The sequence below is a fragment of the Erithacus rubecula genome (genome assembly GCF_903797595.1).
Source record: "Erithacus rubecula genome assembly, chromosome: 2".
Taxonomy (NCBI): domain Eukaryota; kingdom Metazoa; phylum Chordata; class Aves; order Passeriformes; family Muscicapidae; genus Erithacus; species Erithacus rubecula.
The window spans coordinates 107,462,399-107,480,730 of record NC_136685.1 but is presented as its reverse complement, the minus strand read 5'-3'; the positions used below and the strand labels follow the sequence as shown (position 1 = coordinate 107,480,730).

The following is an 18,332-nucleotide window of genomic DNA, read 5'->3' as shown; positions in this document are numbered from 1 at the left end:
CCTTGGGAGCAGCCTGGGAGTGACTCATGTTCTTCACAAGGCACCAAAAGTTGCCCTTGTGGAGGTCAGTGAGTGGCTGTGAGCAGAGCAGGCAGGGTTTGCTCTTGGTGCAGTTCTGAGGGCAGAGCAGGGCAATGGGAGCATGAGCTGTGCTGTCAGCCATCCTGGGGGCACACAGCTGCTTCCCAGCACTGGCAGAGCTGGGCTGGAGCCCAGGGGCTGCTGTGCTGCCTGGGGACAGGCTGTGTGTGCCCCAGAGCTGGGACAGAGCCTGACCCTGCTGCCTGCACAGCACATCTGCTGACCCAGTGTCTGTCTGTGAGTCATTGGGTCTGAGACAGGACCACCTGAAGGTGCAGAGGTTCAGAATCACAAACCACAAGGAACTGATCAGTCCCAGGATCAGTGTGTTTGCTGTGCCCTGGGAGGAGCAGAGTGGGATGTTCCATGGATACTTGAGAGAGGCAGTCTGTTGGGATCACAAGCAATAACGTGGCACAGGCTCTGGCACCGGTAAACACAAGCAGATCTCTGTGGATAATACGAGTTTCTTTCTGTTTGATTTTTTAGAATCAACCTTGTCCTATGTTAGGCAGCTGGAGGCCAGAGTAAGACAGCTGGAGGAGGAAAACCGCCTGCTGCCCCAGGTGGGTGCCCCGGGCTGAGAGGGACCAGCAGCAGCCCCTGCCCTGCTGCCTTTGACCATCAGATAACACAAGGCTCTCACTGCTGTTTGCTCATCTTGCTCTGTTTGACTAGGGGATTCCTTTAAGGCTCTGACAATGCTGTCATTAATTTTTGTTTCCTTTGCAGGCTTTGATACCTTGTTAAGAAAGATTTCCTGGAAGGTGCTACTTTTAATTAATTAATTAATTAACAGGTTGGGAATCACAGTGAACTGACCCTTTGCATTCTGGTTTTAATCCAAGAATTTCTTGTTAAAATATCAACTACTTTTTATAGTTAACCAAAATATTTTGCTCTAAAAGTGCAAGCATTCTAAGTAATAATTGGGTTATATTATTTTAAAACTTTAAGGAATATATTAGCTACATTAATGCAAGAATGAAATTCAATTGAATAAATAAGCAAGCATGATGTTAAAGGTTTTCCTATCATGTTTCTAAGAATGAAAAGTTTAAGAGTTGAGTACAAATGAATCAAAGGCACTTGTAATTTTCATATATGCACATACTTACTAGAATGTATTTCTATTCTATTGCATTAAATAATCCTTAGAAAAGTCCATCAGGTCTTCAAATGAAGTTGCCCATCTGAAAAGAAGTTGGATTTTGTTTAAATAGAAAACTAGTCTTTGGTCTGAGGAAGGAAAGTGCTTTTTGTTGGACTTAGTAGCATTGTTTGACTGTGAAATCCAAGATAATAATGATGTAGAAGTAAAATCCCCTGGCACAGATTTATTGCCCTTTTCCTAAGGCAGATTTTAAGTAAAATGTGATGGCTTTTCTCCTCACCTTTCATATGACAGTTGGAAGAGCCTCTGCAGCTCTTTGCTTGGTCACCTTGGGCACTTGGCTTCTCTCTACCCTAATTTTTGGATCTGGAAAAAAGGACAGCAAGAAATTTCTTCTCACTACCATGTAAACAGTTTCCAGTAGAAAAGACAAAATTTGATCCACAGAAACAATGAATATTATTTTCTTTTCAAGAATGGTTTTCAGGGCAAATGTTAACAACCCCACCCAAAAATACTGTGTGGTTTGTCTTGGGTCTGGAACAGCACTGGGAGATAAATTGTGCAGAACATTCTTCATGGGCCAAATCTTTAGAAGTGTCTGTGTGTTTTATGTTTGATTTGTCTGGGTTGAAGGTGCTGAGGCAGAGCCCACAAAAAGCATTCCCAAATCTTACCAAAGCCTGGAACACCCACACTGTGCAATGAGTTCAGTGAAAATACCTTGGCTGGGGTGCCAAACCAGAGGAGAGAGCCTGTGGGAGCAGCCTGGCACCTAAGCCTGTAGCTGTTGCAAAAATCACTGAAATAAAATATGCTGAGGGTAGGGTTTTGAAGAGAGAGGTGAGCAAGCCTGGAAACTACTTTTTGTTTTCAGTTTGTCTTATGTGTGGTTTTGTTGGCACAAGGATCTGTGGCAGAGTTCTGAAAAATCTCCTCATATCTCTGGATACTTCATTCTAAGACTTAATGAGTGGCAAGAGTTCACATTTCCTGGCATATTTTACTCTTCCTCCTGGTTGAGTCCTGGCTTTGGGAGAGGAAGGAAGTGTAGACACTGAGTTTGTTCTAACTTTGCACTCATCACCTGAGTTTGTTTTGGGGGTTTGTTATTCCTGTGGGTCCCACCTGGAATGTGCTCACCCCAGTGGTGAGCAGGCCCTGCCACAAAGACAAGGATACAGGATGGAAATGCATCAACTCTGGCTTGATTCCATTTAATGGGAGTTTGTTGGGCATGGAGCCAAGCCAAGCTTTTGACAAATAAACTGAAAATCTACAGCAAGCTGTGCAACTGATGAAGGTTTTTAGCATGGCCCTTATTCAGTTACAGTGGCCTGCCTTAAAATTTCAGGAGTGCCTCTGAGAAATGCCTTTTGCTTTTTGGGTACCTCTCCCTGGTGAGGTGCTGGAGCACTGGCAGGGTTTGGGAATTGCAGGATTACACTTAGGAGAGAGGTGACAACTCACAGTTGGGAGTGTGACACCTCTGCTGTCTCTGCTGAAGAGCCCTGGCCTTGTCTCAGGCTTTTTTCTCTCCTCCTGCCACACTTTTCTTCTTTTTCCTCTCTGCCTTCAATATCCTTTCTTCTCCCCCTTTTCTGCTTATTTGTCACTTGTGACACATTTGTCAACACCTCTCCAGACAAATCATTCTGTTCCTCTGTCACTTAGATGTGGTTCTTTTGCTTTGCTTGTCTCCCTCCATATGTATTAGTTTTCTTCTCAAAACCCCACAGACCTCTAATGTAAAAGTTTTATTAATATTTAGTGGCAAGAGCATTTCCAAAGCAAATGGTTTTAAGTGCTGCCATCACTGTTTAAATGGAACCTGAGTTTCAGCTCACTCTGCTGTACCCTCTGTCAGGGGCTCCTCTGTCAGGGGAATTGCAGTCCCACCACTGAGTCAGTAGTTTAGTTTGATCAGGTAATAGAAAAGGTATAAAAATGGGAATATTCACTTAAGCCTGTTAATGTCTCTTACTGTGCTGCACAGGGCTGAGATGTGGTTCAGAGGATTTCAGAGTTAGAAGGAGCTGCAGGTTACAGCTCTGGTGAGAGCTGTCCTTTGTTGTTGTTGTTCTGTTTTCCTTCTCTCCAACAACAAGATATAATCCAGACTCTTTCAGTTTCTGGCCACAAGCAGCACTTTAGAGCAAGAAAGCAGATACTTTCCAAGATTTATGGCACACAGCTGGGTCTTGTGTTGGGAATGCCAGACTGGCTGCAGCCAGGCCCAGGGGTGAGCAGCACTCAAGCAAGGCTTCTCCTCACCCCTCCCTTCTTCCCTGGCTCAGCTTTACTCCTCATTTTCTCCATCTCCTCCCCATCAGCAGCACAGGGTGGATGGGGAATTTTTTCCTTCTTCTGAAATGTGTGCTCAGGGCTGGGCAGTGACAGGGGGCTCATCTGCACTGAGCTGCAGGGCTGAGAACTGGGAAGCCATTCCTAAAGTCTCCCCACTACTAAAACCCTAAATCTTCCCTGCCACTCAAATCTTGTCACCCCAGCCCGCTACACAGGGACACAGCACCTATGCTGTTGAGCTGAGGATACTCAGTGATAATTAATAAAAGATGTAGGCATCAAAGATTGGCTTTGGATCCCAGCTGCAGCTCCCTGGGCTGTGACAGCCCTGGTATGTCAGCCAGTAACTCCAGGGGCCTGCAGAGAGGAGTGTCCTCCAGACCTGCCTTGTGCTGGGGAAGCACATCAGGATCTGGCATCCACATGTCAATTAGCTGGAGATACCCCTGAGTTTTGTAAGGGTGGTACTTGAGGGCTGATCAGCTCAGCTGGAACACTCTGGGAATGTGGACATCTGTCATGTAATGACAGTGAATGCATTTGCAAAGGACAAACTTGGCAAGTCACCCAATTTAAATTGCTTCAGCTCTTATTTGTTTCAGGGGAAGAGGAGACTTTTTGTCCTTGTAATTCTGCTTTCCCTTTTGGTGAAGGGGAGGGGAAGCATTGCCAGGATGCTGCAAAATGCTGACCTGGGCCCTGCTGCCTCTGTTCCCTCATTCTTGCCTTTCCAAGGCTTCTGGTCCTTTCCCATCTCTTTTGCTGTGTTCCTTTCACTTGCACTGTTGATTCAGGTCCTTTTTTGGGGGCTGTACATCCTTGTTAGTCCATTCCAGTTCATGTGTTAAACTGGGAAATGGTAGGTGTAACTCTTAGGCACACATTAGTTTACTTTTAAGCTCTTCCAACATTTTTATTTCCTTCTTTCTTTGCCCTTCCATTAGATTATCAAATTTTATTTCAACCCATTTCCAAATATTTCAAAAACCTTTTGCTGAGATCTGTGGTTTTTATTTTCCTTCTTCATGACATTTTAAAAATTATAAATCTAATAAGAAGATGTGAACTGTTTGGTTAGTGTTTTTTTCCTAAAATCTGTGTCACTCACAGTCCCATAGTGTTTGTCTCCTCCTTTCCTTAGCATGTAGAATAGGGAATCCTTCAAAATATAATTAAAAGCCATTGAACAAACTGATGTTTCCTAATCATGTCATCAAACATTTGCTGAAAGAAAGTGAATCAAGAGCATCCACCCACCCAGTTCTTTCATGTGCTCCCATCCCCAGTGTAAATTAGTAAATTAATGAAGGCTTCAGTTCCCAGCAGCTCAGGTTCTGGGCAGAGTCTTTGTCTCAGGGTGTCCATTGTGCTTGACAGGGAAGGGGTGGAAGACAAGAGCTCATGAGCTTCATATTCCCAAGACACAAATTCAAGAAACACTTGGTGTACAGAGAGTTGCAGTTCCCAGAGGAGTTGTAGTGGTTTTTTCCAGTTATAACTCTATAACTCTGGAATTACTTTGTCCTGGGGATTTTCTCATAGACTCTACAGAATCTTCCAGATGTTACATGTGTGGCCTCCCAGGTTTGGACCTGCCACAGCCCAGAACCTTTTCCCCTTGCCTGTTCATTAGCAAAAGTGATTTTGGCCACTCAGAAACCTGAGTGTGCCTCCAACCCACTGTGAGAGTCTGTGGATTTTGGCAGCAACATCCTGGAGAGGTCTTTGAGGACAGGTGAAAAACTGCAGCATTTGAAGATTGTGTATTTTAATTGACAGGAATGTTCCCTAAAAAAAATGTCAGTGTTTTCTTTAGTGTGTTATTAATCCAGCAGAGCAACATGCTGCAGTTATTGCTTTCTGCTTTTCCTTTCTCCTGCCTCTTTGAAACAAGCTGACATACACAGTCTGTGTTTGCTTTGAGCTGTACAGGGAAATTGAAGGCTGGGGAAATCAGGGGAAAAAGCTTTGAAAATCAGGTAGTGATTGAACTGGCATGGCAGCTACCCAGCAGGAAGGATCTGCTCCCAGTAAACCACTTGCCTCTGGGATAAGAGGCTGCTACAGAATGAGCTAGGGCTTGGGTGGTGGGTGAGCAGAGCAGTGCCCAGCAGGCAGGAAAATGCTGCTCCTGGAAGCTTTGATGAGGTGGCTGAGTGTCCTTGGGGCAGCCAGGGGCTGCTTTTCCCTTGCTGGCTCTTCCCCTGGGGGTTGGCACATGAACTCCCACGGGCTGAGCTGGACTCTGGGCTGGGCACTGCAGTGCTTTTCATTCATGGCTCTCCTTATCAACAATACAGATTGAAAAAATGAAGCTTTCTACTGACTTGAGTAGAAAAGCTTATGATTAATTCTCTCCATCACAGAATACCCTGTTCTACACAGGGGCCTTTATTCTGACCCTGACCAGGGTCGAGTGCAGGGTTTGCCTCTGGCACTGTGGGAAAATGGCCTGAGTAGTAACATTTTGTAGTTAGTGTGAATGAAATGCTAAATTTCCATTCATCTGGGCTTTTTGTTAGGTGATATTACAGGGCTGAGTCAGATTTCCTGTTCTTTCTATTCACTGGAGTCACATTTTGGCATTAGATATTTTGTAGATTTATTTCTAACAGCAAATGTATCTGTGCATTCAGGGATTGTTATCCTTGTGGGAAGCCATACACAGGATGTAGTGAGGATTTTACCTGCTCTCTGCAGTGGGATGACCTGCACAGAGATCCCTTTAGTCTCAGAAGAGGCCATTGCACACTGCAGTACTGGGGCTGGCCAGGGCCAGTAGGGAAGGCTGGTTGTGTGGGATGAGCAAAAAAGTAAATTTATTTCTCAGGTGCTGATGTTATACAGCACTGTTTGCTCCCAATTACCCCAGATGTTGAAAGTTTATAGGGATTTCAGCACTACAGAGCTATAACTTCATTTCTCCTGTCCAATTTGGATCCACTTCCACAGTTTGTTACTGGCTAAGAAATGCAAAGATCTGTCGCCCAGAATACAGCTTCCAGTGGCTGGATGCAGGATGCTGGATGCTGTGGAGCTAGGGAAGAGCAGGAAGGGGGCAGATTTCTCTTCCCATGCTCCAGTCTTGCTGAGGATCCAGTTGTACTCTGGGCTGGGCAATGGCAGGGGGCTCAGTGCAAGGACACCAAAGCCAGGTTTGGTGAGGTTCAAACGTGTCCATGCTCCCCCTGGGAAGAGCAGAAGCTGTGCCAGAGGCTCTGCAAACCTCAATTCCTCATCCCCAAGGCCCTGTGTGTTCAGACATCACCTCTTTGGCAAATTACCATTTCCTCCTGCCTTGCTTCACTGCCTCAGGAACTTCTCACAGGGTTGGGCATCCCCACCATCCCCTGGAATGAGCTTCCCCAAGGGAGGAGAAGCTTCACTGCCTCACCTGCCATCAGGAGTCCCTGAGCTGAGGAAGGGCTGCAAAGTATCCCTTAGTGCTTAAAGAAAAGCTCATGTCTCTTGCCAAGGACAGAGGGAGGAAGGAGAAGGATGTCCACAGGGGAAGTACTGATTTTCAGTCTCCTACCAACATGTGCTGGCTGCTTGAAGCAGTGTGTTCACAAGTTTCTCCTTCTCATGAAAAGAGACAAAAATGTGCTACATATGGCAGGGAAGAGGCTGTGGAACACAACTGCCTGGAGGAGGGCTTGAACTCTGAGAGCAGCAGCACTTGCAGGAGCTTTGGATTCTGCTGTGTTCAAGAGGCTTTGCATGTGTAGTCTGTACTCATTTTAATATTTCTATTTTCTATTCAAAACTGACCAAAGTCTTTGCTGCCTCTGGTAATAGTAAAGAAACAGAATACTTTTACTGATAAAAACTCCAAAACTGACAACCTGAATTTATCCTCACCCAGGCTTGTTACAATATGCTTTATTACCCCTTTTCCTTCAACTTTCATTTCTTTTCTTGAAGTACAGCATTAAGTCTGGCCAGTCACTAACAGATCTAGAAATCCTTCCCAAAGCAAAACAAGTCCTGAAACCCTTCCATCCGTCCCAGCAGACTGGTGCATGAGGATTGCAGGATGCTGGGAAATCCATTAGTGGCCACTGTAATGGATTACATGGATCCAGTGCTTGGCACAAGGACAAGGTTGTGTATGAAATGAGGTTTCAGATTCAGGCTTAAAGGAGCTTTTCCTTGGGTTTAGCATTCTGGGTTTTGGTGGGGTTATTTTTACATATTTAAATTATGTTTTTTAAATGTGAGGTCCAGTCCTGCAGATGGCAGTGGGGGTTGAGTTGATGTTTGAGGTGGCTGGGAGGGTTTTCTGCCCCCTGGCCCCTCTCTGTGCCTGCACCATTGGTTACAATGGCCTGCAGCATCTCCCAAGAGCATTAGGAGCTTGCTTTGGACTGGGTTGCTTCCCAATGAATTTTCAGGCTGCATCTGTGAAGTTCAGCCTCGTGTCTTCCCTCTGTGCCCTTTTTCTCCCACACCTTTCCTATTTCATCTTTCCTGTTGTTTAGATTAGACACCCCCAAGAGCCCTGCACTGTGCTATGTGCTTGCTCAGCAGAGCAAAGGACTGCACATGGGGCACGGATCCTCACCAGAGGCTCTTCCCACTGTCATTATTTTCCCTTCAGAAAAGCATTTCCCACACATTCCAGCAGGAATTACTGCTACATTATTTCTTAGTGTTTCCTGTGGTTGTTACTCTTTAAGAGAGCAAATCTCCATCCCTCGGTCTTTGAAACGTTTTGCTTCTTTGTATTTCTGATTTTTTTTACAGAGTCGTGCCTGAGGAGTGGAAGGGAAGAGCAGGGCGGGTTGGGAGCAGCTCAGGAGTGGGGCTGGGGCACTCTCGGATGCATTTTTAGCACTCCTCAAATCTCCTGCTTGTTCAGGTTACCTCACTCCAGGAGATGCTTTACATCCTGCAAAGGTTGAGGTGACTGGGCTGGAAGAGTTTAGGTAGCTTGCATTTTTCTGGCAGTGTCCTGAAGAGCCCTTCCAGGTGTCACTGTGAGGAGGTTGTCCCTGCTGGGGACAAGCTGACATTGTAGCACTTCTGGGAGGCGATGTGCACACATAAGAAATTTTGTTACTATGGCCTGATTTTGGGGGAGACGCCCTTGAGGGCCAGAGCTTCGGGTGACACTCAGCAGTGCCACCCACGCTGCCGCAGGGAAAGAGGGGGGCTTTGGAGTAACACACGCCTTCAGCACTTCTCAGCCTTTTGCAAAAGAGCAATGAATACCTGCCATCTGCTTTAATCAGTGACCGAGCCTTCCGTGTATTAAAGAGTGTTTAATTTTTTGCGAAGGATGCCATTAAGATGCCAGGAGGGGCGGAGGGGAGTCACTGCTCTGCAAACGAGCCAGCCAACGTCAGTGGACATGGCTCAGCCTCTCAGCAGTCTGACTCAGTGGTAAATGCTCTGAAGGTAACACTGCTGCTCTGGTACAGTCCGTGCAAAATGTCCTGTCTGTCCCTCAACACGTGTGTATTGTCCTGGCAACATCCCCGTGGGCACCACCGGGATGTTCCCGTCATGAGTGGGGGTGTTTCTGTTTGTCACTCATTGCATCTGTGGATTGTGTGTTTCTTGGGCAGGGCCCAGCCCTCACAGCCGTGTGGATTCCAGCTGGAGCTGCTCTCCATGTTACATTTGTAATTTTTCTTTGAAGCTGGAAGTGGTGTTTTGTTGAATAAGGAAGTCTTTCATTGAGTATGCATGTGTGTGCTCCAGTGGAATACAAGGGATTCCTGTAACTTGTGCAGAGAGAAAGACTTTAATGAGCAGATAAAGCCAAGGCACACAGTATATTTGTGTTTAAAATAGCAAAGACCACAATCAAGGTCAGTGTTGAAACTCCCTTGGGAAGGGATGTGTTTTACCCTGAAATCAGGGCCGGATTGGAAGGCCTGTGTGGCATTGATACACAGCAGTTGACACAAGTAACCAGAGGGGTAAAGTTTCGAGTTCTCCCTTCTGTCAGCAGTAAAAACTGTTGCAATTAAAGAACCATAGAAAGTGTTACAAGATTCCAAGGTTTGTGAGTGATGTGAGACAGCAAGAGGCTGAGTTCGCTGTCCCACTGCAGCTCAGCTGCTCCTCTGGAGGGGAAAAACTGAGGCAGAGCTGAGCAGAGTGAGGACTGTGCCCTCCTCTCTCCCAGTCCTGCCTCAGTCGTGGTTGTCCTCTCCCTGTGCCCTCACTGGCAGAATCCCAGCCATGTCCCTGCCAGCAGCACTGCCCAGGAGTGCACTGATCCCACCTGGTACAACATCCCTGCTCCCCAGGAGTGCACTGATCCCACCCTGTACATCCCCAGCTCCCCAGGAGTGCACTGATCCCACCTGGTACAACATCCCAGCTCCCCAGGAGTGCACTGATCCCACCCTGTACAACATCCCCAGCTCCCCAGGAGTGCACTGATCCCACCCTGGACATCCCCAGCTCCCCAGGAGTGCACTGATCCCACCCTGGACATCCCCAGCTCCCCAGGAGTGCACTGATCCCACCCTGGACATTCCCAGCTCCCCAGGAGTGCGCTGATCCCACCCTGTACAACATCCCCAGCTCCCCAGGAGTGCACTGATCCCACCCTGGACATCCCCAGCTCCCCAGGAGTGCACTGATCCCACCCTGGACATCCCCAGCTCCCCAGGAGTGCACTGATCCCACCCTGTACAACATCCCCAGCTCCCCAGGAGTGCACTGATCCTACCTGGTACAACATCCCAGCTCCCCAGGAGTGCACTGATCCCACCCTGGACATTCCCAGCTCCCCAGGAGTGCACTGATCCCACCCTGGACATTCCCAGCTCCCCAGGAGTGCACTGATCCCACCCTGGACATCCCCAGCTCCCCAGGAGTGCACTGATCCCACCTGGTACAACATTCCCAGCTCCTCAGGAGTGCACTGATCCCATCTGGTACAACATTCCCAGCTCCTCAGGAGTGCACTGATCCCACCCTGTACATCCCCAGCTCCCCAGGAGTGCCTGGTTCAGACTGCTCCAGGTCCTCTCTGCATCTCCCATATATTTGCCTCGAAAATAAAGCCATGCTGGGTAATTTTGTCAAGAGATCATAGGTCATTATGGTAAAAAGCCTTTTGTAGTTCTCTTAAAATGCCCCTTGGCAAAAGCTCTTCTCTGAGCAGAGCATTTAACAAGGTGCTTTTGACAACCTGTAATAGCAGCTGGTCTGTGTAAGTGAAATAGTGGAACAGCAGCTGATGCTTTGCTTGCTGAAATGGATTGATAAGAAATACACAGAGCTGAGTTCAGTGTGATGTGAAAGCTGAGCTTTAAGTTCTCCAGGAGGTACTGCAGCAGTTGGTGTCAATGAAGTGTTGTATCCACATGGAGAGTGAGCTGCCAGCTCAGACTGCCCCACTACCCCAGACCCTGCTGGACACGTGGGTTTGGTCCCACCTTTCTGGGGAATGGACACTCTGCAGAATCAGGTGCAGAGGAAGAATCAGCCAGCACCAGGAACCTGCTTTTCTGTGCAAATTTGGCAACTTGGAATTCCTGCAACAGAGAAATAAAATCTCCTTGTCAGTGCAACCCACTTGTGCACAGCAAGGAATCTAAATCTAGAAAATAAATGTGTTTTGAAGGGACATTTCCATTAGAAAACAGAGGGAGGGAGCTGTTAAAATTGTGCTGTTGTTTTCCTGGCTTTGAAAAAAATGAAAACATATTTAAAAATTGCTCAGATTCTCCTGCTGGTGGAGGAAGTGGGGAACAAGAGCAGGGCTTTGCTGGTTGGCTAAGGCTCTTCCATGACCTGCTCCACCAGGCAGGATGGTTGGAAGAAGAAGTTGCCACCTGTGTGTCCCCATACCTGGGCCACTTGTATCTGCCCAAACTGCCCGTGGTGCCCCACACAGGTTGGCTTTGCACTGAGACAGCTGGAAAAATGTGCAGGGTAAGTTTAAGGTGTTGAATTTTCTATTCCATATTGAGCCTGGAAACACCTGAAGATGCAGAGTAATCTTTGTTTAAATGCTGACAGTATGCCCTTGAAGATTTTATATGGAAATTAAGTCAATTACTGTTTCTATAATGCAATTACTGTTTCATTAGGAGCACTGTAGTGTTAACATGTGGGTTAGTATTGATCAGAAAAATCTATGTGTATAATATATCTGGGATAAAGTACTCTATGACTGAGCTGACCTGAATTTATCCTTGATAAGGATAAAACTTGGCAAGTGTGATGAAGCCTGGCAGCCTCAGTTTCCCCACCTGAATGATGGCCCTTTTGTATTTTTCTGCCTATGACATTCCTTCACAATTTATGGATAAAACCCCAGTTTGTAAGTCATACATATAACTAATAATCCATAAAAAATTCTTGTGATGAAAGTAATGCCACTTCTAAAATGCTCAATTTGACATTATTACTTCATTTGTGTAAATCTGAAATATGTACTTGTATCCCACCTTGTCCCTTTGTTCCCCAGCCATTCAAAGCTCTGCTGCTGGCATTGAAATGCTCCCTGTTCCTCTGACTTCTATAATCTGTGCCTGATTTGACTATTGATATATTATTTTACTTTTTAAACAGTTGGTTATTTCCTTTCTGGTTTTGTCTTCTCTTACACCCTCCCAGTCCATGTTGGATTTGTGATGAGCTAATGATAATGTTTCTTTTCTTTTGCATCCTCCTTGCAGTTCCTGCCAGACTGTAACTCAGTGTTTAGCTGCAGCCTGATCCACTGTGGGTGTTTCACAGGAAACATTTGCCTGTGAAAACAGTGGAATGATGACAAGTTTCACTCTGAGCTCCAGGATTTTGATGCATGGTGTTGATTGGTACCAAAATGTGATCTGGTACCAAAATATTGCAAAATGCAAATCTGGATGTGTAATTCATGCTGGAGGAATTTGGTGGTAGTATATGATTGTGCTGATATTTTATAAAGATAACAGAGGTGGGAATTCTCTCCTCAGGATGTGCAAATGGAACTGTAAAAATGTATTTGGGAATGGTTTTGCTTTGCATTTATAAGCCTGTAGTGCCTTTTGAGAATGCAGCCACATGTGGCAGCAGGTTTAGATGTAGTTCATGGTGTATTAGTGAGCATGGGAGTAATTCCAAAGCACAGGAATGTCTGGAGGGGTGTCATTCATGATTTCTCTCAGGTTACTGGGAAGTTTTGTTTGCAGTTCAGCTGGGAAAGGAGCCAAGGGAAGGTGGGATGCACCAGCTGGGATTAGGGGTGTAGTTGGGCTGGAGGGCTCAGGGAGCTGAGATTTCCATGGGATTTCCTGCTGCTGCTGGAGTCCCCCAGGGCTGGGATGCTGCAGCCAGAGATGCACTGGGTGCAGGTTTCTGCATCCTGGCACTCCAAGCTAAAAAGGAACCTCCATGGCTGCATTTGAGCCTCACAGCTGTCCTCTGCTGAGGTTTCTGCTGAAATTTGGAATGATTTTGAGTGACATTTTGACCCCAACTTGTCACTTGTGCTTAGGACGTGGGCTCTCTTGTATGGGTTTGTCCCTTCCTAGCAGTCAGGGGTCAATCAGGAAAATAAAGGAGGAAATAAAGCAGGAAATAAAGGAGTTTGGGAAGTGTCACCTCCTAGTTTATTACTGTGTCAGCATTAGCTGCATGGTAAATATTGTTTTCATATTTATTGACAAGAAAATTGTTTAAAGTCAAGTTTAAAGTTAAAGCTGTCCAGGAGACCTTCCTCTTTACTAGTATTGTTAGGAAAATCAGGAACCAGAGGTTGGAAAGAGTAGTCAGATCCAGCCTGGTTGTGCCACAGACTCCCAGTTTGGAAGGTGCCACTGAACCCCCATTTTTCCTGCTCTCTCCACTGCAGTGTTTCACTGCACTGCAAACCTGCCTAAAGCACACACGTGTTTTGTGATGGTGATTTGGGATTTCTGGCTGCAAGATTTTGGTCAAATGGCAAGTTTGCAGGGTTTGGGTCATGCCCACCCATTGAAATTAAAGACAGTTCCCTTTAAAGACTTGACTTTGTTCAGCCCTGTGCTTTAACACTGTAGTCATGTTCCTTCCAGTCTAAAATATTTCTGGTTTTCATGCTTACACTCAGGTTTTCCTCAGCAAAGGCTCAGAGAAACTGGGTTATTTTCCCATCTCTTGCACAGAATCTCAGTAGGACCTTGGGTTTGTTCTGCCTTTGCTCATCAGCTATAGGAATTACCATTTCAGCTCCCCAGGATCCAGCTCCTTTGTCTTTTGTTCAGTCTGTTCACTGTGAGACTTTAGGCACTGGTAAAATACAAATAATGAACAATGAAAATGGAAAACAGCTTTTACCTTTCTTGACTGCCATATTGCTGTTGGCCTGGAGATTAGTGGGTGATTTAGTAGCAGTTACAAAACATCATCTGAAATTGTGATACAATTGATAGGAATCAGCATTCTTGTCTCTAGTGGTCCCTGAGTGGCCTGGGGACGTGACACAAGCTGTCATTTCCATCAACCTTTCTATAAATCATTATAAAATACTTCCCTGAATATTGGGGGGTATCACTTCTCTGCCTTTTTAATTCCTGTATTGTAACATGGGTGTATGGCAAAGGGTAGCACAGTGAGTGCAGGCACAATTCCTCTGACTTCAAGGAAGAGCTAGAGGAGTAAACACTTCTAATGCCTTGCTTGATTTTAAGAGAGCAAGCAAATCCTTTGAAATAGAGAACTGCTCTGTGGTTTTTTTAAACTGGAGACTTTTAGACACCTCTGGATGGATCTTTGTGCTTCTGAATCACATTCTGCAAGAGATGTGCTTGGGGAAGTAGTTGGACAGAGTTTCTGTTGAGGTCTGCAAACACCCTCAGTGTGTGTGTGAAGCATAGAATATCCCAGTGCTGCACGTGCCAGTCCATGTGTCCCTGTTTTTAACCATTTCTACCTGGCAGCATGTGCTTTCCGTGTTCAGAGGGAATGCTGTGTCCCTTGAGAGACAGTGTGTGCTGCTGCCGTGTGTCCGTGCCGTGTGTCCCGGCTGTGCATGGTGCGTGTGCCGAGCGGTGCCATTCCAGCTGCATGTCCATAGGAACGCCGCTGCTCCCCAGCTGGGGATAACGAGCTCTCTTTCCATCCCCCCCTCTAGGTTGTGTGGAGGAAACTTGGAGATGCTGCAGGGTCGTGCCCTGGAATTAGGCAGCACTTGTCAGGAAATCAGTACAAAGGACCCATGTAAGAGCCCCTGGCGCGTCCTCTCTGAAGAGCCAGGGGAGGGGAGAGCCGCCCGTGTCCGCCGCAATTCCCAGCTGACGCCGGGGGATCTGCACCGCGAGAGACTGCAAAGGGACACCCTGCGTGTGGCAGTGTCCCCAACCCTGCTGTCCCAAAATCCCGGCTAACGAAGCGCTGCACCCGCACTGCAACACTCCACCCTTAGAAGCACTGAGGTATTGCCACCCCAACCAAAAGATGTTTGGGATTCTGCAGGCGTTACGCGAAATAAGTTTTATTTTGGTTAGTTACAGTGAATCTCTGAGAGGTCTGAACGAGTTTTCCGCTGGATTTAAGAGAGGTTTTTCAGCAGGCTGGAGAGACGCTGATAAACTGTGCCTTTGGTCTCCGCAGGTTTGGGAAAGCCGCTTCTTAGTAACTCACACTTCAGTCTGTAAAGGATCCGTTAATGGTGCTTAGGCAATTTCCAGGTGATTTTTCTTTGCTTTGGTAGAATACCTGCCTTTGGAGGTGCTAAAAGACCATAAAGTCCTAACCAGCCGGTTGTGTAGCATAACTACAGTACTTGTAGTGATCCACAATTTCTTTCTAAATGAAAGTCAAGATAGCTTTCTTTTCGATTCACTTTGATGCACATCTTCTGAAGAGGTGTAAGGTGTTTAATGAGCGGCCCTTTAATGAGCAGAATACTCACAGGTCTCGAGTCAGGATTTCCATCAGAATTTATTTTGGAAAATATTTTCCAATTGCCAGGATGCTAATTTCTACTGTTTAATTTAGAGACATGCTGGTTTGTTTAACAAGAGCCCACAAGGATCTAAAAGATTGCACTGCATTATAAAAAAAGCTTTTCTTGCCACTGTAGCGTTCTTTCAAAGAAAAAGGTTTTATTATGCTCAGAGCATGCCTTTCATTATTATGAGGCAGAAAGCTCTTGTTCAGATTGCCTGAGATTTGACCAGACGGCGCCCTAGATGTGCTTAGTTTATTTTTATCTCTGTGTATGATCCTCGTTGTGTGTATTGAATTACAACGATAGATATTTTGTGTATATCTTAAAGCAATGATAGTTTCATGTATGAATGTGCAACAGGCTTGTGACTGAATGCTGTTGCTTAACTTTTTACTATAGCTGAGAATCAAAAAGACTAATAAAAATGAATAATAATAATAATAAAAAAATAGGAATGCAACAATTCCTGGGTTTCTGGTTTGTTCTTGGTTACTAAGATTTGAGCCAAAGTCAGAACCTCTGTTTTTCTGAGCTTGAACTGTATCTGTGGGCTATTTGCAGTGAAATGTACTTGGTTGCTGTACAATCTTTTGTTATATAGGAGTATGATGTAAATCTGCTATCTGTCTTCAGAGAAAGTGTGTTCATTTGCAGCAGTAATTCTGTTGGTTTCTGTTGTTGTTTTCACTTAGTACCATTCAACGTGAGGCCTCTGATCCAGCAAAACTTCCCATTCATTGCTTCTCCTTGAGTTGGAAATGCAGAATCCAGCCTGTGTTTGAATCACCACCCTCCTGTGTGGTTTCTGGTAAACCCCCAGCCCAGCCAGATATCTGTTCTGTTCCCATCTTGTTTTCTCCCCTATATTGTTTGCAGAGTTCAATTTCAATTGTTGTATTCCTATCTCTCTGTATGAACAGCTGTAACACCTGTACCTGTGCCTGCACTCTGGACGTGCAGGGGACAAGCAAGGGACACTGGTCTTTTGACACTACACTTGTGTAAATTTTGATACTGTATTAAAACTATTTTTTTACAGTTCTGCATACGATGGGGTATCAAGTATTGTGTTCATCTTAGCAACAGTAATAAATTATAGAATCCCACCCTTGTTTGCTCTCCTTACTGACTGAAGCTCTGAGCTGCTTGGGCTTACAGGCAGGAGCTGTGAAAGTATTTTGTGTTTGGTTGAGAAATTAGCTGCACACTGTGCATTTTTCCTTATTTTCTTTTCATGTGTATTTAAAAAAACCCAGCAATGTGAAGTTGCTTCTTGTTTTCTGCTGAGGGAGGAATAGCTGTGGGTGATTGTGCAGAGGGTTGTGACCAGGTGCAGCTGGTTCAGTCCTCAGCTGTGCTGTGTTGGCAGCCCCAGGACACCTGTGTGGCTTCTTTCCTCCTGCCCTCCTCACAGAGCAGTCCTGAGCTGAGGACAGGAGAATGTGGAGCTCCTGGAGTCTTCCTGTTCAGGTAAGGGGTGCTGGTGGGGCTGGCAGTGTCCTACAGTGTCCTACAGTGTCCTGGTGGCCTCAGGTGCCACCACATCCCTGTCCCAGGATGGGCTTGTGTGGGCCAGGGAAAAGGGCTGGCTCTGAGTGCAGAGCAGAGAACTTCCACTACATTTTCTGGAGAGAAGAGATGCTCAGTACAATCAATATCTTTAAGCTAATAAATCCCATGGGAACTCCTTAAAATGCCCCTTCCTGAGAGCAGAAAGCAGTGTGTGGAGAAGGGGGTCAGCCCTCTTGGGAGGGCCTGTAGCCTGCTGAAATGCCTCTGTGCTAATGAATAAAAATCACTGTAGTACTTGGGGGCTCTCAGCTCCTCTCTCTTGCTCCCTGCCCCTGTGGTTAAACCTTTTTCAGTGAAATGTAACTGTGCTGAGCCTCGTGCACTCTTTGTGCAGTTGTTTTCAGCAGAATTCTGCTTTGCTTGAAGATTTGCACATGTTGTTACGGGGCCTTTCCCAGGATCTGAGCTGAGCCTGAGTGAACATTAAATTCACTGTGCAAGTGAATTTTAAATAGCACTTGTGTAGTGGATGTATGGAGTGGATTTTACCTTCTGTACTGCAGAAAAGCTGCTTTGCTGAAGGGTTAGGAGGCAAAGAATGGCACTTTGTTTTCAGCAAGTGACTGGTTTCAGTAGAGCCTGTTCCCCAAAGGCTGCAGTTGATGGACATGTTTATAACCATGGCATGAAGCCAGAGTGCCCTTTTGAATGCTTTGAGCAGAGCCAGCCCAAACAGCCTCTGTGGCCTGGGGACAGCTCCTGGCCCTGCTCTCCTTTGTGCTTCCCAAACACCAAATGCCCCCCAGGCTCTCTGTTGTTGCCTCCCCAACAAATACCAGCTGTGCCAGACACTGGTTTAATTCCCCAAATGTTTTTAAATAAGATCCCAGGGTGATGTGTGTTCTTTATACTGATCTCACCACCTTGATACAGAAGAAAATGGCTCAGCCATTTTTGCCCCCCACTTTTAGGTGGAAAAAAGTCTTGATGTCCTTTATTTTGAGGAGAATGGGCCAGCAAATGCAGCTGCTGGGTATGGAATGCCAAAATCTCTCTATGTCTCCACACTTGTGTTTTCCAGGCTTGGGTGAAATAGCTGTGAATATTCCCAAACCAGCACCAAACTGCACCTCTGGTCATCCAAGATCCACAAGGTAAGAACAAGTGATTTGATAGCAACTCTACTTGGAAATGAGTAAATAGAGGCTCTTCATTAATTAATCAAGCAGCAATCAGGGGTTTCAGGGCTGCTTTGTGGTTATGGTATTTTCTAGCACGTGCAGTTGATTGTGAGGTGGCATATGCCAGAGCTGGAAACTCAGGTCAGGGAAGGGGAACTGCCAAAGGAGGAATGAGGAATTAATCCTGCTTGGAATTGCACTTAAATTTCCCTTCTGCTTGTTGGCTCCAGACTTGTCCTGGTTGTTGTTGTTT

At 46.0% G+C, this 18,332-nt stretch overlaps 1 protein-coding gene across 6 annotated transcripts in view; it reads left to right on the top strand.

Moving 5' to 3' along the window:
- Positions 1-16,492, top strand: part of CCDC85A (coiled-coil domain containing 85A) — a 142,841-nt gene extending 126,349 nt beyond the window's left edge. For 3 of the 6 annotated variants that reach the window (XM_079329446.1, XM_079329447.1, XM_079329449.1), the window contains exon 4: positions 14,568-16,492. In XM_079329446.1, coding sequence (XP_079185572.1) covers positions 14,568-14,617 — 50 coding nt within the window. In that variant the 3' untranslated portion in view covers positions 14,618-16,492. Of the gene's footprint in view, positions 1-570; positions 648-8,782; positions 8,903-14,567 lie in introns of all 6 variants that reach the window. The other 3 variants (XM_079329444.1, XM_079329448.1, XM_079329445.1) reach the window with 2 other exon arrangements.
- Positions 16,493-18,332: the final 1,840 nt, after the last annotated feature.